Genomic DNA, 17,327 nt, shown 5'->3' with positions numbered 1-17,327 from the left:
GAAAACGCTGCCCTGGAAAGCCAACGGTACTTAGATACGACGCGGATTGTGTTCATTTGATTCACTAAACATGTTTTATATACCACTAGTGTAAGAGTTAATTATTAAGAAAAGTCTCGATAACTCAGACGCGTCAAGCACAGAGTAAGACGCAATGACGGGTACATATATAATAGAGCTGAAGCTAAGAGGAGTCGAACTTAGCAAGCATGCAATTACCAACAAAGCAGGGTAAGCATTTCCGAGTCATGGCACAGGTCGGGTACGGCAACACAATGCTTTCTGCTTCTGTTTCTTGCACTTGAGGTATTGACACATATCCGTTGCTTTGGTACCTGTTTCTGACATTATCATAGTTCTTCCTTACACAGTCCCTATTTCTGTTAAGCCTGGGAAACACCTAAATAGTTGGACACATTACCATTTGATATTCTTTATTGAGTTTACGGTGTCCGTCGCGATAAGAAATGGGAGGCCAGCGCCACAGCAAAAATGCTGGTGTCATGGGCTCCGAGTGCTTGACATATGCCGAACGTAAGGCATTAGGCTTTGGCACAGTGAAAGAGCGTCTTGGAAAGGTGCGTAGAGATAAGAGCACCTCCAACTGATGCACGCACTTTTGCGGGGCAGGCCCACGGACCAGTGTGTAGATGCTGCGGCGCAGGATTCGCTTGGCAATTATGACGACTGCTGCTTAACTCTAATGGAGTCGAAGGTACGTTTTGTCACTAGCTTAACATGCGCGATGATACTTCAGGCGCGAAACCCTTTACGCCCTCCGCCTCAACACCCTTAGTTCGCCCTTGGCTTGCAAAAGATATTGGCACTCGCAATCAGACTACACCTGCCACAATCAGACTATACCTGCACACTACAGTGTTCAGTTCCGAAACGTTGATGCTGCTATTCCGCCTCCAAACCGCAGGACCCCGTGATAACACCCGATGGCTACTTGTACAGCAAGGAGGCTATCTTAGAAAACCTCCTGGCCCAAAAGAAGGCCATCAAGCGCAACCTGCAGGCGTACGAGGCGGCGCAGCAGCAGGAGCAGCAAAAGGTACGCTACGTTGCATCGTCTGCGACACCGGCGCTGCGGTGTACGCCTCTGTACGAGGACGGTCCCAGCCTGCGCCCAGCCCACTTAACCTATCAAAATGCCGATCGCCATTCACACAGCTCCCGAGCGGTTCTGCGTCCCCCCGTATACCCGCACGCCACCTCCCTTACTGCCGCCGCTCTTCCCCCTTTCAGGAGATGGAGAAGCAGGCGATCGAGCGGGAGGCGGCCTTGATTGCGTTCGATCGGCGAAACCATCTGGGCGTCAGCGAGGGCGTGGCGGCGAAGTGCGTACAGCCTAGGGGGAGGTGCCCGCGGTGGGGGGCCGAGGGGGAGGCGCCCGGCAGCCAACACCCGCAACCACACCTCTCAATTTGCACCCAAACAGGAAGCCATATAAGCCGTACAGTACAACCTCTGGCCGCAACGAAGCAGGGCGCTCGTTTTCATTCCTAATAGCGGCAAAGGAGCGGAGTACAGCGTACCGAGTAGTACAGCTGCTGGCGTAGTTTGAGTGCAGTGGGAGCCCAGTTCTCACTGCTCACGCGGGGGCGGACCCACCTGGTTATGTCACGTGCTTGGTGAAGCTACGGATTCTTACGGGGCTGTGCGGCCGTACAACATTTCCTTTTTCTCTGTGTGCACGTGTGTATGTGCGTGCGTGTGTGTTTGTTCAAGTGTGCTGGTTTATGGGATTCCCGGGGCCCGTCGGCACCGCGCCACCCGCCGGGACACATCTTCGCCCCCCTGCCACGGGGAGAGGTTTCGGTCCGGTGAAAGCTCCGGCGCGGCGAGTGAGAGTGTGATGGCGTCTTGGCCGACCAGGTTCACCCGCTGGGGGCCCAGACGTACCTTACATATCCCCACGCACTTCCTCCCCGGCGCAGAGAGGTTTATTTTTCTAGTTAATTTCACTCCTGATGCTTTTTCACCCCTTCCTCCCCCCCCCAACACACGCTGCTGGGCACCTGCTACCAAACCTTGCCGCGGCTTTGTCTGTCAGGCTCGAGGCGGCGATCGTCAAAGAGGCGGAGGCGCTCCGAAACCCCAAACAAGCTGGCGGCGCCAAATCAGTCATGGCCATAAAAGACAACGAAGACCGGGCAAAGGAGCTGAAGGTGGGGTTGGGGCTGCTTTGGGGCCGGGTGAGGCGGACGTGTCAAAGGTTGGGTTAAGGGTGTTGGGGGCGGTGTGTCAGTCACGGTTTCCCCAGCGCCTCTCCGTTCACACACATACTTACACATACACACATACACACAGACGTACACTCACGCACGCGCATCCGCCCCCGGACCCTGCAGGCATTCTGGATGCCTTCCCTGACTCCCGAGGCGGATGCCAAGGTGGAGAAGCCGGACACGGATACACGGTGCCCCGCCAGCGGCAAGAAGCTGCGAATGAAGGTATTGGGGGGCTGGGGCTGACCGACATTCTTCAGTCCCAGAAATGCATCAGGAGTAGCAGCAGCAGCAGCAGCAGCAGCAGCAGCAGTGGTCAGTGGCCAGTGGTCAGCAGTGCTTGCAAGGTAGTAACTTGCCACGTACTGCTGCAGCTGCGTGATGCGATGTCCGCGCTCTGGTGAATATCGGTACTCACGGGTCCAGGGAGGCGTGGCGACCTCTGCTGGCCTGATCAGGACTCCTGGCCACACGGAGCCGATCTGTCTCAGCCAATCCAACACCCAACAACTACATCTCAACACCTCCAAAACAAGGGCGTGCGTGTTTTGCTAGCAGGAAACAAGAGAGCCTTTCGCAATCCGCATGGCCTTAGCCGCCACGGTGGCAATCGTCTGCCACAGACACTCCCGCATCCCTCAAGCGACTTGCCCTCACCCGCTCGATATATTTCTTCCCCGGATATACCCCCCGGGCTGCTGTCGCCTTTTCCCCCCGCCAATCCCGCCGCTGGTCTGCGCCGAAGTCGCCGCGGCCCCTCCTTGACGTTTCCGTGTGTCCTGCGCCCGGGCCTGCATGCGGTCCCCGTGCTCATGCTCCCGTTCCCCCCCTCGGCGTAGGACCTCGTGGCGGTGCGCTGGACGCCTGTGCCTGAGGGGGAGCCCGGGAAGCACATGGACCCCGTCACCAAGGAGACCTTCACCAACTCCTCCAAGTTGGTGGTGCTGGCAACCACGGGGTGAGGGGCGGGGGGAGGGTACGCTGTGTGTGTGTGTGGGGGGGATCATATGCAACTCAGGAACTCAGGAATGAACTGCGTGTGTGGGTGGGGAGGGCACCGTTCTCCTTCCAACCCACATGGCGACATAATGATGTGCCGTTGGCAAAGATGATTAACGATGATGGTGGTGTGACTGAAAGGAGCAAAAAGTCTCTTCTTCGTTAAATGGGCACACATGCGACCGCGAAGCTCTCGGGACCAAATGTATTTCTATGACGATGTTCTTTCTGCACCTTGATTGATTGGACGGAGCAGTTCTTTGCCTAGCTGTGGCTACTAAGATGCTGGCAGCTGCTTCGAAGTTGCTGCGGGCACCCATCCCCACCTATACTGAGCCCGTGCTGTGCGGCACGCGAGGGCGGCAGTTGCCCGTATGCGCTCCGAGAAGAGGGCGCATCCCCCCTGCATGCGTAGTTTTTATGTACCGTAGTAGCTGGCATGTAAAGCCCTTGCACCGCACAACACAATGCGGTAGCTCCGCTGTGCAGGTTTAAGTCGGCCTGACCGCTATGCCGCCTCGGGTTAGCCGTCCGCTTTGCCACACGCCCTCCGCACAAAATTTCGCCACACGCCTGTCCTGCCCTGGCCCCTGTTGGGCAGAGATGTCGTACTGAAGGAGACGTACGAGAAGTGCATCAAACCCGAGGGGAGCTTCGCGGGGAAGAAGGTTCGGGAGAAGGACGTCATTGAGCTTAAGACCGGCGGCACCGGCTTTGCGGCTCGAGATGGGGAGCGGGTGCAAACTCAGAAGGTGAAGGGGCTTTTGATAATGGGGTGTGCAGCAGCTTGGGTGCGCATCGGCTGCGGCAGGTGGGCATATGGGCACAAGCCTTGGAATAGCATACGGACGGCACACCCCACTATCATGTGGGGGTGTTCATGCATACGACGGCGAGGGGGAAGATGCGGTACACCATTCGCTACGAACATTATAGCCATGGCTGCTGCAATTCCCGTTTGTGGAACTAAGCGGCTGTTTTGAAGCAGAAGCTACAAGAACGGCGTACCTCCTACTTTTTGCAAGCCCGGCTTTTGCCCGTTGTGTGACCAACCTCCGGTGACCCTGCTTTCCCGGCGCAGTATTTCCAACTGGGACCTGGCAACGGGTTGCGCGACTTACGAGGCCAGCACCAAGGGCCGCGTTCTCTAGGTGGACTAGTCTTCATGAATTAGGGGTAAAGGGGCTGTCCGTCTCCAGCTTTTCGGTGGGAGTTTGGAGCGTATTTGCATTTGCTGTGGGAAGAGGGAATGTGGTGGGGCGGCAGGGGCGGCTATGCTTGTATGCTGTATTTGTAGGCCCTGAGGATGCGGAGCTATGCCGTTCCTTGGTGATTCGTACGGCAATACGCGATACGGGTGGTGTCGTGCAACCGTGGGACTCCAGTCGGGGTTGCAACCTTGGGGTTCTTTGTTTGCGGCCTTGCAGCGAAGGGCGAAGGGTTGCAACGTACCGTACCGGCACTGCAACATGCAAGCTGGTTGCGACACTTAACAATACTTTCACCTGCTTGTTGATGCTGGCTTTACAAACGCTTACTAGTTGCAAGCTGGTCAACCTGCTGGGGGGTTACCAGCATTGGTAGCAGCGCACCGGCTGTGGAGGAGGGGCGCCGGAGGAGAAGTCCTACCGCACGACCTAGCGGAGTTAGGTCTTGCTGGCGGACATAGATGACATAGATGCTTCGGTTTGTCGCTTGCGGAAAAGTTTGCGGTAGGACATGATGCAATTGACAGGACGTACCTACAGATGTACGTACGGTGCTTAAGGGAAATTATGAGTGAGATCAGGTGTCTGTAGCTGAATTCAATACTGTTGCCAGGAGGAGGCCCCACATCGTTCGGATGAATGCCAACGTACGAGTCATCCGAACTGGTTCTGGTTGGTGCAGTGATGGTGATTGGCGCGGGGGCGGAGGGGTAGCCTTGAAATAGTTCCCCATGAAAAGATTTTCTCGCTACTGGCCGCCTATCAGAAGGTTTATCAACGTACATGTATATCCGGTCCAATCAGCTCCGATCGGTTCCACGAACTTGGGGGGTCTACCCGCGCGATAGCAAGGTGGTGTCGACCGGGCTCTGGCACTGAATGACTGTGCCCCAATGAACTAGACCAAGCGGGCATTATTTCACCGTTACATAAATAAGAGCTCCCAAGACGGGTCCTCAACGTGCAGCCGCTCTGGCGCTCCGAATAAGGATGCATAAAATCCAGCTTCCTTTACTGAATCTGCCTCGTTTCCCAAAGCTGTTTGCCTGTTCCCCTGTTGGTGAGCTTGGAATCCCTGTTTGCCAGGGACCAAAATGCCTTATGAGATCATATGAGCCCTATCACAATCGGAAAAGACTTTCCTCAAGAGCACGTACAGCGATAGCTACAAAAAGATGCTTCAGGAACTCGTCCTCCGAAACCAGGATCAATCAGGTTATGGCTGGATTCAAAATAGATTGCGGGCGCGAGGCGAAGTGCACGCTTGCGTATGGCTTGCTCGCAAAACCTCGCCCATCTTTATAGGCGACTACATACGCGATTCACGCCTGTATCGCGTAAACACTGCGCATTTGTGATTTCCGTGTCTGCCGGCTATGGCCAATCACAAATGCAAATATGCTGAAGTGGTTTGCGGCTTATGTGGCTCCCAGCTCAGACTAATCACGGCTAATATCAGGGACGCTCCAATGAGTGCCGAGTAAGTTTGTGATAATAGCCAAGGCCAGGTCGGTGAGCAATCCTTGGTCATCGGCCTGCACCAGCTCCACAAGCACCTGTGCAGCGATTTCATCAAACTTGCGTGGTTTGCATGTTCCTGTTTATCCTCTAAGAGGTAGGACATCGCCATTTGCCTGTTTATCCTCTAAGAGGTAGGACTGTATGACTGCGTGCACAGTCCTCTCGCAAGGTCTCTGCTATTTGTGCTTTGTGTGTAATTATCGTCAAGATAGAGGTGGCAAACACGTCCGCGCACTTGTTTGTTGTAGTAATATCGGTTCAATACTTCTCCCATTGTAAGACCCGCCCTTCAGGAGCGGAAACCTGAATCACGTATGTATTCGCTGTATTCGCGTATAGCCATAAGCGACAATTAGAACAGTTCAGCACATGGCACGGTCTGCGGCAACATATTTCTATATTCATACATATTGACGGTCTGATACCGTTCATACATATTCTTACTGCGAAAGGCACGGTATGTAAAAGAACATGTGCAATGGTTATTACGACCAATATGATATTGGTCGCTTGTCCTGGCATGCTTTAATACCTGCAATAAACCCCTCTTACTGATGACATCGTCAAACAGGTTCATCTGCGACCAATGAGAACCAGCAGCGGAAACGCAGGCGTGTCGACGAGTTTACGGTCGAAATGTATCCTGATTTGCTGGCTGTAGACACTACTGCTAGCGCTGGCATATCCACACCATCAACACAGCAACACACTTCTGCAGCGGCGACGATCCCACAGCCAATGCAACAAGTGGTCCAACCGTTCACGACAACTACCGCACCACTATCAGCAGTACAAAACCAGCATCCACCAACTATCGCTGGTGCAGCTGCTTCACCCTTCGATGAGACGCAGCAACATGACCTGCTGTTGTCATCTAATGCCGTGCCAGCTCAAACTGGATGGCTTATGCAGCCAGCACCTGTCGGCGCTTTGCATCCGCAATTCCTACCCTTACCAAACGCCAACAACCAACAGCAGTTAACACCAGTAAATGCGCAGCTGACACTTCCACACCACCTTCCGGAGCGATTCCACCACCACCACCACCACAAGCTGCGCTGGAATACTTCGCTCAGCTGGTAAGCTCTGGCATTAACCCGGTACGCCTGTAACTGATTATTCACTCATATTTAGAACATTCCAAGGATTACTTTGCAGAACAATACCAAATGGATGGCCAATTCACTCTGTTCATCCTAGCTTTTAAATAAGCAATCATGCAATTATCGCACAAATGCTTATTGTGACAAAAGATAGGACTGCAATTGCATTCTACACAAGAACATTCTTTTATGACTATAGCAGAAATCCACCAATTCAGCATTACCCTTGTTCTGCCTTTTTTTTAATGCTGTGCAGCTCGCGTTCATTAGCAGTGCCCTCGCAACACTGCAGCCACAACTGCTACAAACGCTGGCGGCGCCAGGTACTCTTTCTGGAATGGCAAGTCCATCACAGCTCATGCCCACAACTGCTGCTGGGCATATGCTGCCTGCGCCACCATCAACCTCAACAACAACTACTACAGCGCCGCTGCCACCCGCACATCAAACAGATCAAGGTGAGTGGGGATGGAAGTGGCCAATACCTGACCAGGACATTAATATCTATGTAAACCTAAAAAATAAGTTGGCAACTCACATGCAACAGTGCCTAGACAACGCGCTCATGTGCCCTGCGTGCTCAGCTGTTTACTTGGGCAACTTAACAAGCAGTAGCAAATGGTTGTTAATTCACACGTGCTGGTTGAAAGTGCCAACTGAGCAACACATAGATGACATGCCGGGTGTCACGGAGTGCCCCCATAACCGCTACATGATACAGCGCAAGGTCACCACCACGAAGACCTGCGATGGGCAGCCTGCGTCGCATGCTGTGCGCGTTTGCAAAGCCTGTGGTCCCAACGAAAACATCACATCGCCAAGACAAAACTGGCTAACTGGAATAACAGCACCCGTGCGCCATTTCCTGTTGTGACAGCCATATGAAGCACTGGCGTCTTTGTCGTTCTTGAAACCGATTATTATGTTTGGTATGCTTTGCCGAGACTATGAATACGCTCGTTGTGAAGGAGTCATATCCGCGCATAGCTTGGACTCAGGCTACTTCGGCCCAGTAGTAAAGAAAGCAAAAGAGTTAGGCCACACTGTCAAAAACCAAGTGAGTGCCATGTTGAACCTTTTAAGAAACACCAGCAATAACTACGGAACCTACAAAATGTCGCACGAAACCGCTGACGATTCTGCTGGAATGCATCTGCTGTCACCTGAACATGTGCCAGCAATTCAAGCAGCTGCATCTAGCGCTCCTATCCCGGCAGTTGTCGACCACCACGATGCCCACCATCCCACAGCCACAGCAATTCCATACAATCTTCACCTGTGCCTCCGTGCTCCATCCGTCACCATACCTCCTGCTGCAGAAACAACAAATCACGTGGTCACCAAATCAGCCAGCAGTAATAGTCCTGCCATGGGAGATGTCGCTAGTCATGCTGTTCCTACTGCCCATATTTCGTTGAATCCCGCTGACCCAGCTTTACCATCCGTCGAAGCTGCTTCTAAGCCGTATCTGTTCCCTAACGACAAAGGATACTGGAAAAAAAGTCACATGATCAACACTCGCACAGGCAATTTCACTGACTACCGATTTCACGCACACCGCACGGCACCTGACCGCACGCCTCGCCTTAACACGCACAGACTTATCACTCATCATCACTCTCCGAAACCACCAGCCCCGTCCCCGTCCCGCTGGCCGGGAGGCGGGCGAGATGCCTAGTAGGATCCAGATAGCGGTGCAGGGTACCCAGAAAGCGTATGTGCACGGAGTGCATGAGATCCTCATCGGAGACCCCCTGAGACTGGGCATGCTGCAAAGCACCCTGACGAAAACTGTGCACCGTCTCTCCACTGTATAGCCCAGCATCGGTAAGATGAGTGACGAGGCGATATTCCAGGGCCTCGATCGTCATCGGCGCCTCCCGATATGCACGGCCACTGCACTCCGCCGGACGGAAAAGGTATTGGGTGATAGGGGCACCTGCCCCCGTGCAAGTGTTCATGTACACTGCGAGAACTCGTAGCGTGCAGATGAGGGGATCACGGTCTGGATGCAGCATCGTCGCAGGAGCACGCTGACCCTTGTACGTCTTGGTATTTAACTCTTCAATGCGTAGTACAGTGTTGGGAGAAACACTCCCGTCGGGTGCTGGTAGGGGTAACGGCCAGCGCTGGTATTCGGTACGACCATGCACCGTATCCCTGAAATCACTTAACAACAGCTTGCCGACATCATGCTATGGACGGGACCTGAGTGACGCCGGTTATGTGGAGCGAGGCGCCATCCCCTTGACGGCAGAGAAATTTCGTCGCCTGGCCTGCCATCTGTGGATTGCCTCCGGCGACGGAGAGCATTTGTTTGCTCGCAGTTTGGTGCTTCGGGACTTGTCACTATTTGCTTTAATGTGGCGGACTTATCAGCGAGGTCATGATGTCGGCAAGCTGTTGTTAAGTGATTTCAGGGATGCGGTGCATGGTCATACCGAGTACCAGCGCTGGCCGTTACCCCTACCAGCGCCCGACGGGAGTGTTTCTCCTGACACTGTACTACACATTGAAGAGTTAAATACCAAGACGTACAAGGGTCAGCGTGCTCCTGCGATGATGCTGCATCCAGATCGTGATCCCCTCATCTGCACGCTACGAGCTCTCGCAGTGTACATGAACACTTGCACGGGGGCAGGTGCCCCTATCACCCAATACCTTTTCTGTCTGGCGGAGCGCAGTGGCCGCGCATATCGGGAGGTGCAGATGACGACCGAGGCCCTGGAATATCGCCTCGTCACTCATCTTACCGATGCTGGGCTATACAGTGGAGAGATGGTGCACAGTTTTCGTCGGGGTGCTTTGCAGCATGCCCAGTCTCAGGGGGTCTCCGATGAGGATCTCATGTGCTCCGCACACATACGCTCTCTGGGTACCCTGCACCGCTATCTGGCTCCTACTAGGCATCTCACCCGCCTCGGGGACGGGGGACGGGGCTGGTGGTTTCGGAGAGTGATGATGAGTGATAAGTCTGTGCATGTTTGGTCCTGTCTCACAAGGGTGGGGAGGGAGGGCGACATCGACTTTCTCTAGTCTTTCTAGTCGTCTATTTTCTGTAACCTGTCTTAATAAAGCTTAGTTTGTATCTGTTGTCTGAATCTGCATTGTGCTGGAAAGACCAAACTCGGACTGTCTCGTACTGGTGTGATATCCGGGGTTGGCATAGGGCCCTCCGTACTTCTGTATTTGGCATTTCTGAAGTCAAAGAGCCCGCCACCGTAATTACCGGATTAGTTGGGGCGAGCATCCGTATGATACGAAGGGCTCACTTACAACCTTTGTAATGCTCTCAGCCTAAGCGAGCCCCACGCACCACGCATGGCGACCCACCCTCCATCCCCCTGCCAACCTAAAACACCCCCGGCCACCCGCGCTCCGCGCGCCCCCCTCTCTGCCTCGCCTTACTCCTGCTCCCACCGTAAACTCTCCCCATTTCGTATCTCCAACTCTCTCCCTCTCGTCTCCGCGTCCCCCCGACCACCCCTGGGTGGTGCACCCGGGCACACGTTGACGGCCGTCCTCGGAGCCCAAAAACTCTTCGATTCGTAATGCCTCTGTCGCTCCTGGATCTGAGGCCGCGTTGGACTCGAGCGTGCCTCTGAGTGACGTGGCCTTGTCTCCGTATTTTGCAGCCAACGTCTTTCCCAAGGCTCGCCAATCCACTTGTTGCTCGACCCAGCCCCTGGGTTCGGACCGCACACCTGACTACCGATGGTCAATGGCTCACACAATTTACAATGGACCCGGCTTGGATCCTAGAAATGTACCAGCTCAAGCTCAAACAAGCACTCAGCCAGACGCCCATATCGTGTGACATCTCCACCACTGCTAGAGATAGGTATGGCCCACAACATGGCCCACAACATGGCGCATCTTTCTATTACTCGGAACTGCTCCAAAAAATGCCTTTTCACAGTAACGATGATGCGATAATGTCCCACAAAATGGCAAAAATACTATATTTATTTTCCCAAATAGTATAGTATAGTATAGTAAGAAATAGTACTATATATAGTAATATAGTACTATGATACTATTACTAGGCAGGTACACGCTCCCTGTAGAAGGGGGGTGTACGACCAACCGTTGTACCTGAAAATTACACCGTTGGAAAGGTCTTCTTTCGTTCTTTCTAAATATCTACTTAGACATGAGAAAGCAGATCGCTGTGGTCATCCAGATCACTTTTTGTTAGTTCAGTGCCCGGTAGGTGGACCCCAAACCCCATGTCTCAAGGCGTGTTATGGCACATAAAGACATAATCACAGATAGAAGACCCAGCGTCTCCGCCCGCTCAATGGCCAGCCGATTGCGCGCCTTCGTGTAGACGAGGCCCCATGCCGACCAGTTGCGCTTGGCAGGGTGACGCCCAGCAGCCCGAATAGGTTCCGCAACTCGGGCTTCTCGATCAGGTGAATAGGCACGTTGTTCCTGTAGAAGAACATGCCAAGCTCCTCCACGACTTGCCCCGCGAGAGTCGCGGGAATCACTGGGAGGAGGGTCTGGCCATCAATGCCGCGCCGGCGCTTGGAGAGGGCCTGCTAATCCGCCGTGCTGGGGCCCGCCGCAGCAGAGCTGGTTCCACTCTGTTGCTGTTGCTGGCTGAGTGACGCTGCACGCTGTTTGATAGCCTTGCAAGCACCTTGCTTGATGTGGTGCGCGTTGGTAAAGGATGGGTTCACTGCGCTGAGCGGCTCATCGCAGAACAGGCAGACTAGCTTTGGTACACCACCCCACCACTCCACATCGAAGTTGTCCCAAAGACTACCCGTCTTGGCGTTCTTCTTCTGGTTACGAAGCTTGTTAAAAAGCTCGTTCCGAGAACGGAGAACCTCAGGGGGGACGTCTGGACCAGGATGCAAGCCTCTGATCGCCTTCTCATTCTTTATACTGGATTCCTTTGACATTATTCATCAATAACTACGTAGCACAGCTCGAAGACGCGGCTATAGCCCTTCAAAATACAGCTTGACTGCAGATCTCGACTTGGTCCAACTAGTACTGGACACTATCCAAACCCAAATCTAGTACTATCTAGTACTATTTTTACTATACTATTTTACTATGTACGAACGCTGTACGAGCGTCGTAAACTAGTACCAGTTTAGAGCCCTGCATAGTAAATAGTACTATGCATAGTACTATTATAGTATAGTACTCTTTTCTAGTATAGTACCCGTGCCAACCCTACAACAACTACACCAAAACCTGGATTGAAGCCGCTTACTTGTTCTCAACGGATGTTGACCTTGCGGCTCACATGCAACATCCTAAATACGACTGGGAAGGAAACATGCGCGACAGCAACCTGGACTTCATAGCTAGCGAACAGCCAATCGCGCGTGAACGAGAACTGGCAATGCAAACACGCAGTAACAGTGGATGTTGTTAGTTCCCATGATACTGAGCGACTCAATAACTTTTTCAAGGACAGCATCAATCGACAATACACCCCTACCGAAACAACCGACGTTCTTTCAGTGCAGGATTGATGAGTGCAGCCGCGACAGAGACCAAGCAAAAGTCCTTTCCATCCTGGATGCTCTTGTTGCTGCCAACGATGACAACAACGTTGAACACCATCACAGCGCCTGTGGCGTATCCAAGGGCCAGGAGGACACGGCAAAACACATGTCATGCATGCATTCATAAGCAAAGCGCTTTGCTTATGCAGCTTAAGCTGCAGCCATGGGCAAGTGTGTGATTGTTTGTGCAACCACGGGAAAAGCTGCAAAATTCCTGGGCAAGGGAGCAATGACAGCACATTTCGCGTTTGGCTTTCAGGGCAGTCAATGGATACCCCTGACCAACCGATACATGCTCATGTTTTTGGCCATGGCTGATGTCATTTGTCTAGATGAAATCAGCATGGCCAAGGCCGCCTTCCTGCAGCAGCTGCACCAACGCTGCCTGGATGCTTGCCCTAACGTAACCACCACGCTTCCTTTTGCGGGAAAACTAATACTGCTTGGTGGTGACAAGCACCAGCTGGCCACCGTGTGTGACTGAAACTGTGACGAAGATGCATGCATACACCAGCCATATAGGTGTGGCCACATGGCACATGTTTCAAGAAATTCAGCTAGGAACAAATCACCGACAGAATCCCAATAAACAGGCATGGATTGACGCACTCAATGTGATCAGGATGGCGCCTCCAAGCGAGCCCATGCTGGCACTTTTGCAGACTCGTGTGGTTAAGTCTTCCCAAAGCTTCGTTGCACCCAAAAAATCATGGCTCATTGCTGGAAAAAACGAAGAAATCAATAAGTATAACCAAGATATGGACACACCCACTTTCAACAAGAACTGCAACACATTACAGCTGCCTACAAGCTTCACAAAGGAAATAGGTATGCACCCGATGATGTAGCTTACCTCTACAAAGCAATGCAAGACCAAGGCGTGCTCATAGAACACCTATACATCGCTCCCGGCATGACGGTTATGGTTACCAAGAACCTGTCGGCCCCAAAAGTCGAAAACGGGGCTTTAGCTATCGTGCAAGAGATCACCGAATCCATGCTGTCACTCCAGCTCTTGAACTCCCAAGCTATAATCCGCCTGCCAAGGATATGCGAGGTCAAATACAAGAATGGTGCCAAGCTTGAGCGCAAAATGTTCCCCGTTGTGCCTGCTTTTGCAAGAACTGAACACAAGGTGCAGGGTGATACCATTACTGATCCCGTCATAGTTGACTTCACAAACATGAACCGACTAGGGCAAGCATATGTAGCGCTGTCGCGAGTTGTGGATATTGAGCAGCTGCACATCCTGCCCATCAACATCCAATTGACACCACACATGTTCAAGGCACATGTACACACATTGGTTCATACTACTGCTGCTGCTGCTCCTGTTGTTGCTGCTACTGACTTCCTGCCTCTCACAGACTGTGCATTCCTACGAAATTAGTCTCACAAACCTCTCCCACATCCCACCTGCAACATCATCAACCGTCACCCCTTTAACAGCAGCTGCGAGTCATCAGTCCCAGGCTCAAGCCATGGGAATATCCGTCCAGCAGTACCAAAGCCTTGGTTTTCACAGACCGTCGCCCAACAGCATCACAACACAATGCCGCGCCACTGGACACCCCGATGATGAAAGAACCCCAAAACAAGAAGCGTACGTTAATGACATGTCCATTATGCCATGTGACTGGCCAGTCACTTAGGATGTAACACCAGGCAAAGAGTACTCAGTTGGGAGATGCCAGGGGAGCTGATCCCTCTTACATTCCTCCCCCCCTCGAGCGAACGTCCTCAGGCGCCCCCGGGCATATCCCGTAGGATATATGTTGTTTCAGATCCCGTAGGATTGTGAATTTGAGTGATATTGACATTTCGTCAGTCCCCGTCCGAGATGGAGGACTTTGTTTTATACTCAGCTGGTAGACTTCTCGCCCACCCGGGCATCCACCTTTGGGGTAAGAGTATGCTGCATCATACCTGGTGTGCGATATGTTTGTAACCGGATTCGATCCGGGGAGTTCCCACCTCCTAGCAATTCGCACCAATGTAACACCAGGCAAAGAGTACTCAGTTGGGAGATGCCAGGGGAGCTGATCCCTCTTACATAGGAGAGTGTTCAAGTGTCCTCAGCAAGAGGTCAGCAGACTATGAAGAAGTCAAGAACAAATACAATGAAAAACCTGCATCAGGCAGGCAACGTGCAGCTCTTCACTCGCGGGGATTGACCATGGAAGAAATTGACAAACTTACCAAAAGCCAGGCCAGCCAGTTCATGGACAGCCATGCGGCAGGAGAACAGGCCACTGCAGCACAGCTTGCCCGGTTGCAAAGGCTCAACGTACAGCTGGCCAGGCGTAGTGGGGGCAGATAGCTTGTTTAGGTTCCCCAGAGGTGGTGTGGCGCCTCCCGTGCGGCTCTTGCTTAGTTCGGTTTGCAGTCTCCTGCGCCGCTGCATTGCCTAGCCAGGGGCTGGGAGAGGGTCCCGGTTGGCGTGAGTGAGGGAGTGAGGCGCGCATGGAGGAACAGACAGACTTAGAGCTGCATGCCTGCCCCTGCACTGTGTTTCAGCCCGGTCAGGGCCCCCGGTGCTCGTCCTTTTCTCGGGGTGAGCCGCCCACAGTGTAACACCCCAACATCACAAATGGCAAAACTAACCACTACGACGACAACCTACAAGACAAGGGGGCAGACCATGGTGCTGGTGCTGGTGGCGCTGCTGCAGCTGCAAATGTGCCACACACAACGTAAAGATTGAGCAAATGTGACAGACGTGCATGTGCAATGATGCTGGGCCGAAAAATAGCTTTGCATTGCTGTCAGTGTAGAGTGCTCGTTGTTTGATGACTGAGTGAACGGCGCTGACTGTTGCATGCATGCATGTCTTGCGGCAGCAGTTGCATGAATGCAGTCCATTGATGCAGCAAAAACATGATGCTTTGTGTGATGATTGGTTCATGCATAGTCACCATGAACACACTGCAACATGTAGTTTGGCGGGCATTGGCAACGCATGCAAGTATGCATCCTTCAAGCAACACGCACTGGTGCATAATGTGCATTTCACATACGAGAACTTCATGAAGTCATGCTGCACACATGCATACGCATGCACAGCAGTCAAGACGTGAATGCACTGCGAGCCTGGCCAGCTGGGCAGGCATGCAATCTTGACTGTGGTGGTGCACGATTGCCGATTGAATTGCAGGACTGGCCAAACTAATGTGCAAACGACAATCATGCTTTGTGCTTCATGTGTGTCCCTATTCTCTCCGACCCATCTCATCATGTTATATACGTTGTTGGATGGTAGATGACGACCTCATGCCGCAGTGCTGCTCATGCCGCAGTGCTGCTAAGGTGCTGCAATCCAAGCTGCATATTAAATGACTATCACAATGACCATACGTGAACCATCCAAAACCAAACATCACAGGTAAACTGATTTCTGAACCTATGAAACACGCGTGATTTTAATGCAAACTTGCGTCGACGAACGTGGGTTAGTTGTGGTAAGCTAGCCCAGTGTGTAACTGTTTAGCTTTAGGTAAAAGTTTCGCACCGGCCTGTGCCCACATGGCCACTATGTCTTGCATAGATGAAATGGGTCCGTTTGTCTTGTTCTTGTTGTTCCGCATGGCCTGTCCGCCAGCCAGCCTGCACGTCGTCACGTCGCCAGCCATAGCACTAGTCTAGAGACCCATGCTGGTCTAGTTGTGTATCTCTCCGTTAATGTTGGTCTTCTTCCGTAGTGGTCTCCGTTGATCACTTGTCGTTGCTGGTCTTCTTCTTCTTGACGGTCTTCATCGAGCCGTGAATCTCGTATTAACTGTAACAGGAAACGTCATGTGCCTTTCGACAACAACTAACGCGTCTGCTGCATCATACATGCACGATTTTGCTGGTACGCCCATCCAAACAAACTGTGCCGTCACCGACAACAGCACCAAGCATGCGCACCCGGGCGAAATTTCATCCTGCCGCGAAATACAACAAAATATAAATTGAACGCCGCCAGCACGATGTGCGTTCCAATTGGACGGACGGCAACGCAACAACACTTATAACGACGAGAGAGCGCGATTAGGCTGGCCAGGCGTAATGGGGGCAGATAGCTTGTTTCGTTTCCCAGAGGTGGTGTGGCGCCTCTCGTGCAGCTCTCGCTTAGTTCGGTTTTCAGTCTTCCGCGCTGCTGCGTTGCCTAGCCAGGGGCTGGGAGAGCTGAGGGAGTGAGGCGCGCGCGGAGGAACAGACGGATGTAGAGCCGCGCGCCTGCCCCTGCGCTGTGTTTCGGCCCGGTCAGGGCCCCCGGTGCTCGTCCTTTTCGCGTGGCAAGCCGCCCACAGTGTAACACCCCAACAACTTATATCAACGCACACACCATCAACCTAACTTGCAAACACCAATTGCGCAGGATCGCTTGTGCAATACTGTACCAAACAATATCATCCACCGCGTCAACTGACATGACAACAAGTCATGTCCTGACAACAAGTTTGAGGATAACTTTCGGCTGACACGCTCGTCTTGTAAGCTCCTTGTTGGGCACCTGGGGAGCCGCCTCGCTGGTGGGGCATCCAACTTCAGGGAGCCCCTTACACCGAGCACAAAGCTGCCATTGCACTATACAAATTCACGAACCAAGTGGGTTTCCCCACCATCGAACATATGTTCGGAGTGTCTGCAGGGACTGCGTGCTGCAAGGTGCTTCACTAGTTCTGCGACGCTGTGGTGCGAACATTGGTGGAGTTTCCTACGGCAACTACCTTCACCTCTATTCAATCTGTG

The 17,327-nt window shown here is 52.9% G+C and overlaps 3 protein-coding genes across 3 annotated transcripts; all 3 read left to right on the top strand.

The window, feature by feature from the left end:
* Nucleotides 1–335: 335 nt before the first annotated feature.
* VOLCADRAFT_106032 (uncharacterized protein) lies at nt 336–4,384 on the top strand (the record flags this gene model as incomplete). Its single annotated transcript, XM_002953632.1, has 9 exons — nt 336–578; nt 665–715; nt 926–1,057; nt 1,252–1,343; nt 2,060–2,174; nt 2,358–2,459; nt 3,074–3,192; nt 3,835–4,044; nt 4,315–4,384. Exons 1-9 carry the CDS (start codon nt 468–470, stop codon nt 4,382–4,384), a joined length of 1,002 nt encoding a protein of 333 aa, XP_002953678.1. The 5' UTR covers nt 336–467.
* Nucleotides 4,385–5,431: 1,047 nt separating this feature from the next.
* VOLCADRAFT_94384 (uncharacterized protein) lies at nt 5,432–8,483 on the top strand (the record flags this gene model as incomplete). Its single annotated transcript, XM_002953631.1, has 5 exons — nt 5,432–5,501; nt 6,534–7,041; nt 7,322–7,523; nt 7,943–8,122; nt 8,316–8,483. The coding sequence occupies 5 exons, from the start codon at nt 5,432–5,434 to the stop codon at nt 8,481–8,483; spliced, it is 1,128 nt and encodes a 375-aa protein (XP_002953677.1).
* A 4,273-nt stretch (nt 8,484–12,756) lies between these two features.
* Nucleotides 12,757–13,077, top strand: VOLCADRAFT_94382 (uncharacterized protein; the record flags this gene model as incomplete). The annotated part of the gene is made up of 1 exon (XM_002953630.1): nt 12,757–13,077. One exon carries the CDS (start codon nt 12,757–12,759, stop codon nt 13,075–13,077), a length of 321 nt encoding a protein of 106 aa, XP_002953676.1.
* Nucleotides 13,078–17,327: the final 4,250 nt, after the last annotated feature.

Source organism: Volvox carteri (assembly GCF_000143455.1).
Source record: "Volvox carteri f. nagariensis unplaced genomic scaffold VOLCAscaffold_37, whole genome shotgun sequence".
Taxonomy (NCBI): domain Eukaryota; kingdom Viridiplantae; phylum Chlorophyta; class Chlorophyceae; order Chlamydomonadales; family Volvocaceae; genus Volvox; species Volvox carteri.
This window is presented reverse-complemented; position numbering and strand designations above follow the sequence as displayed.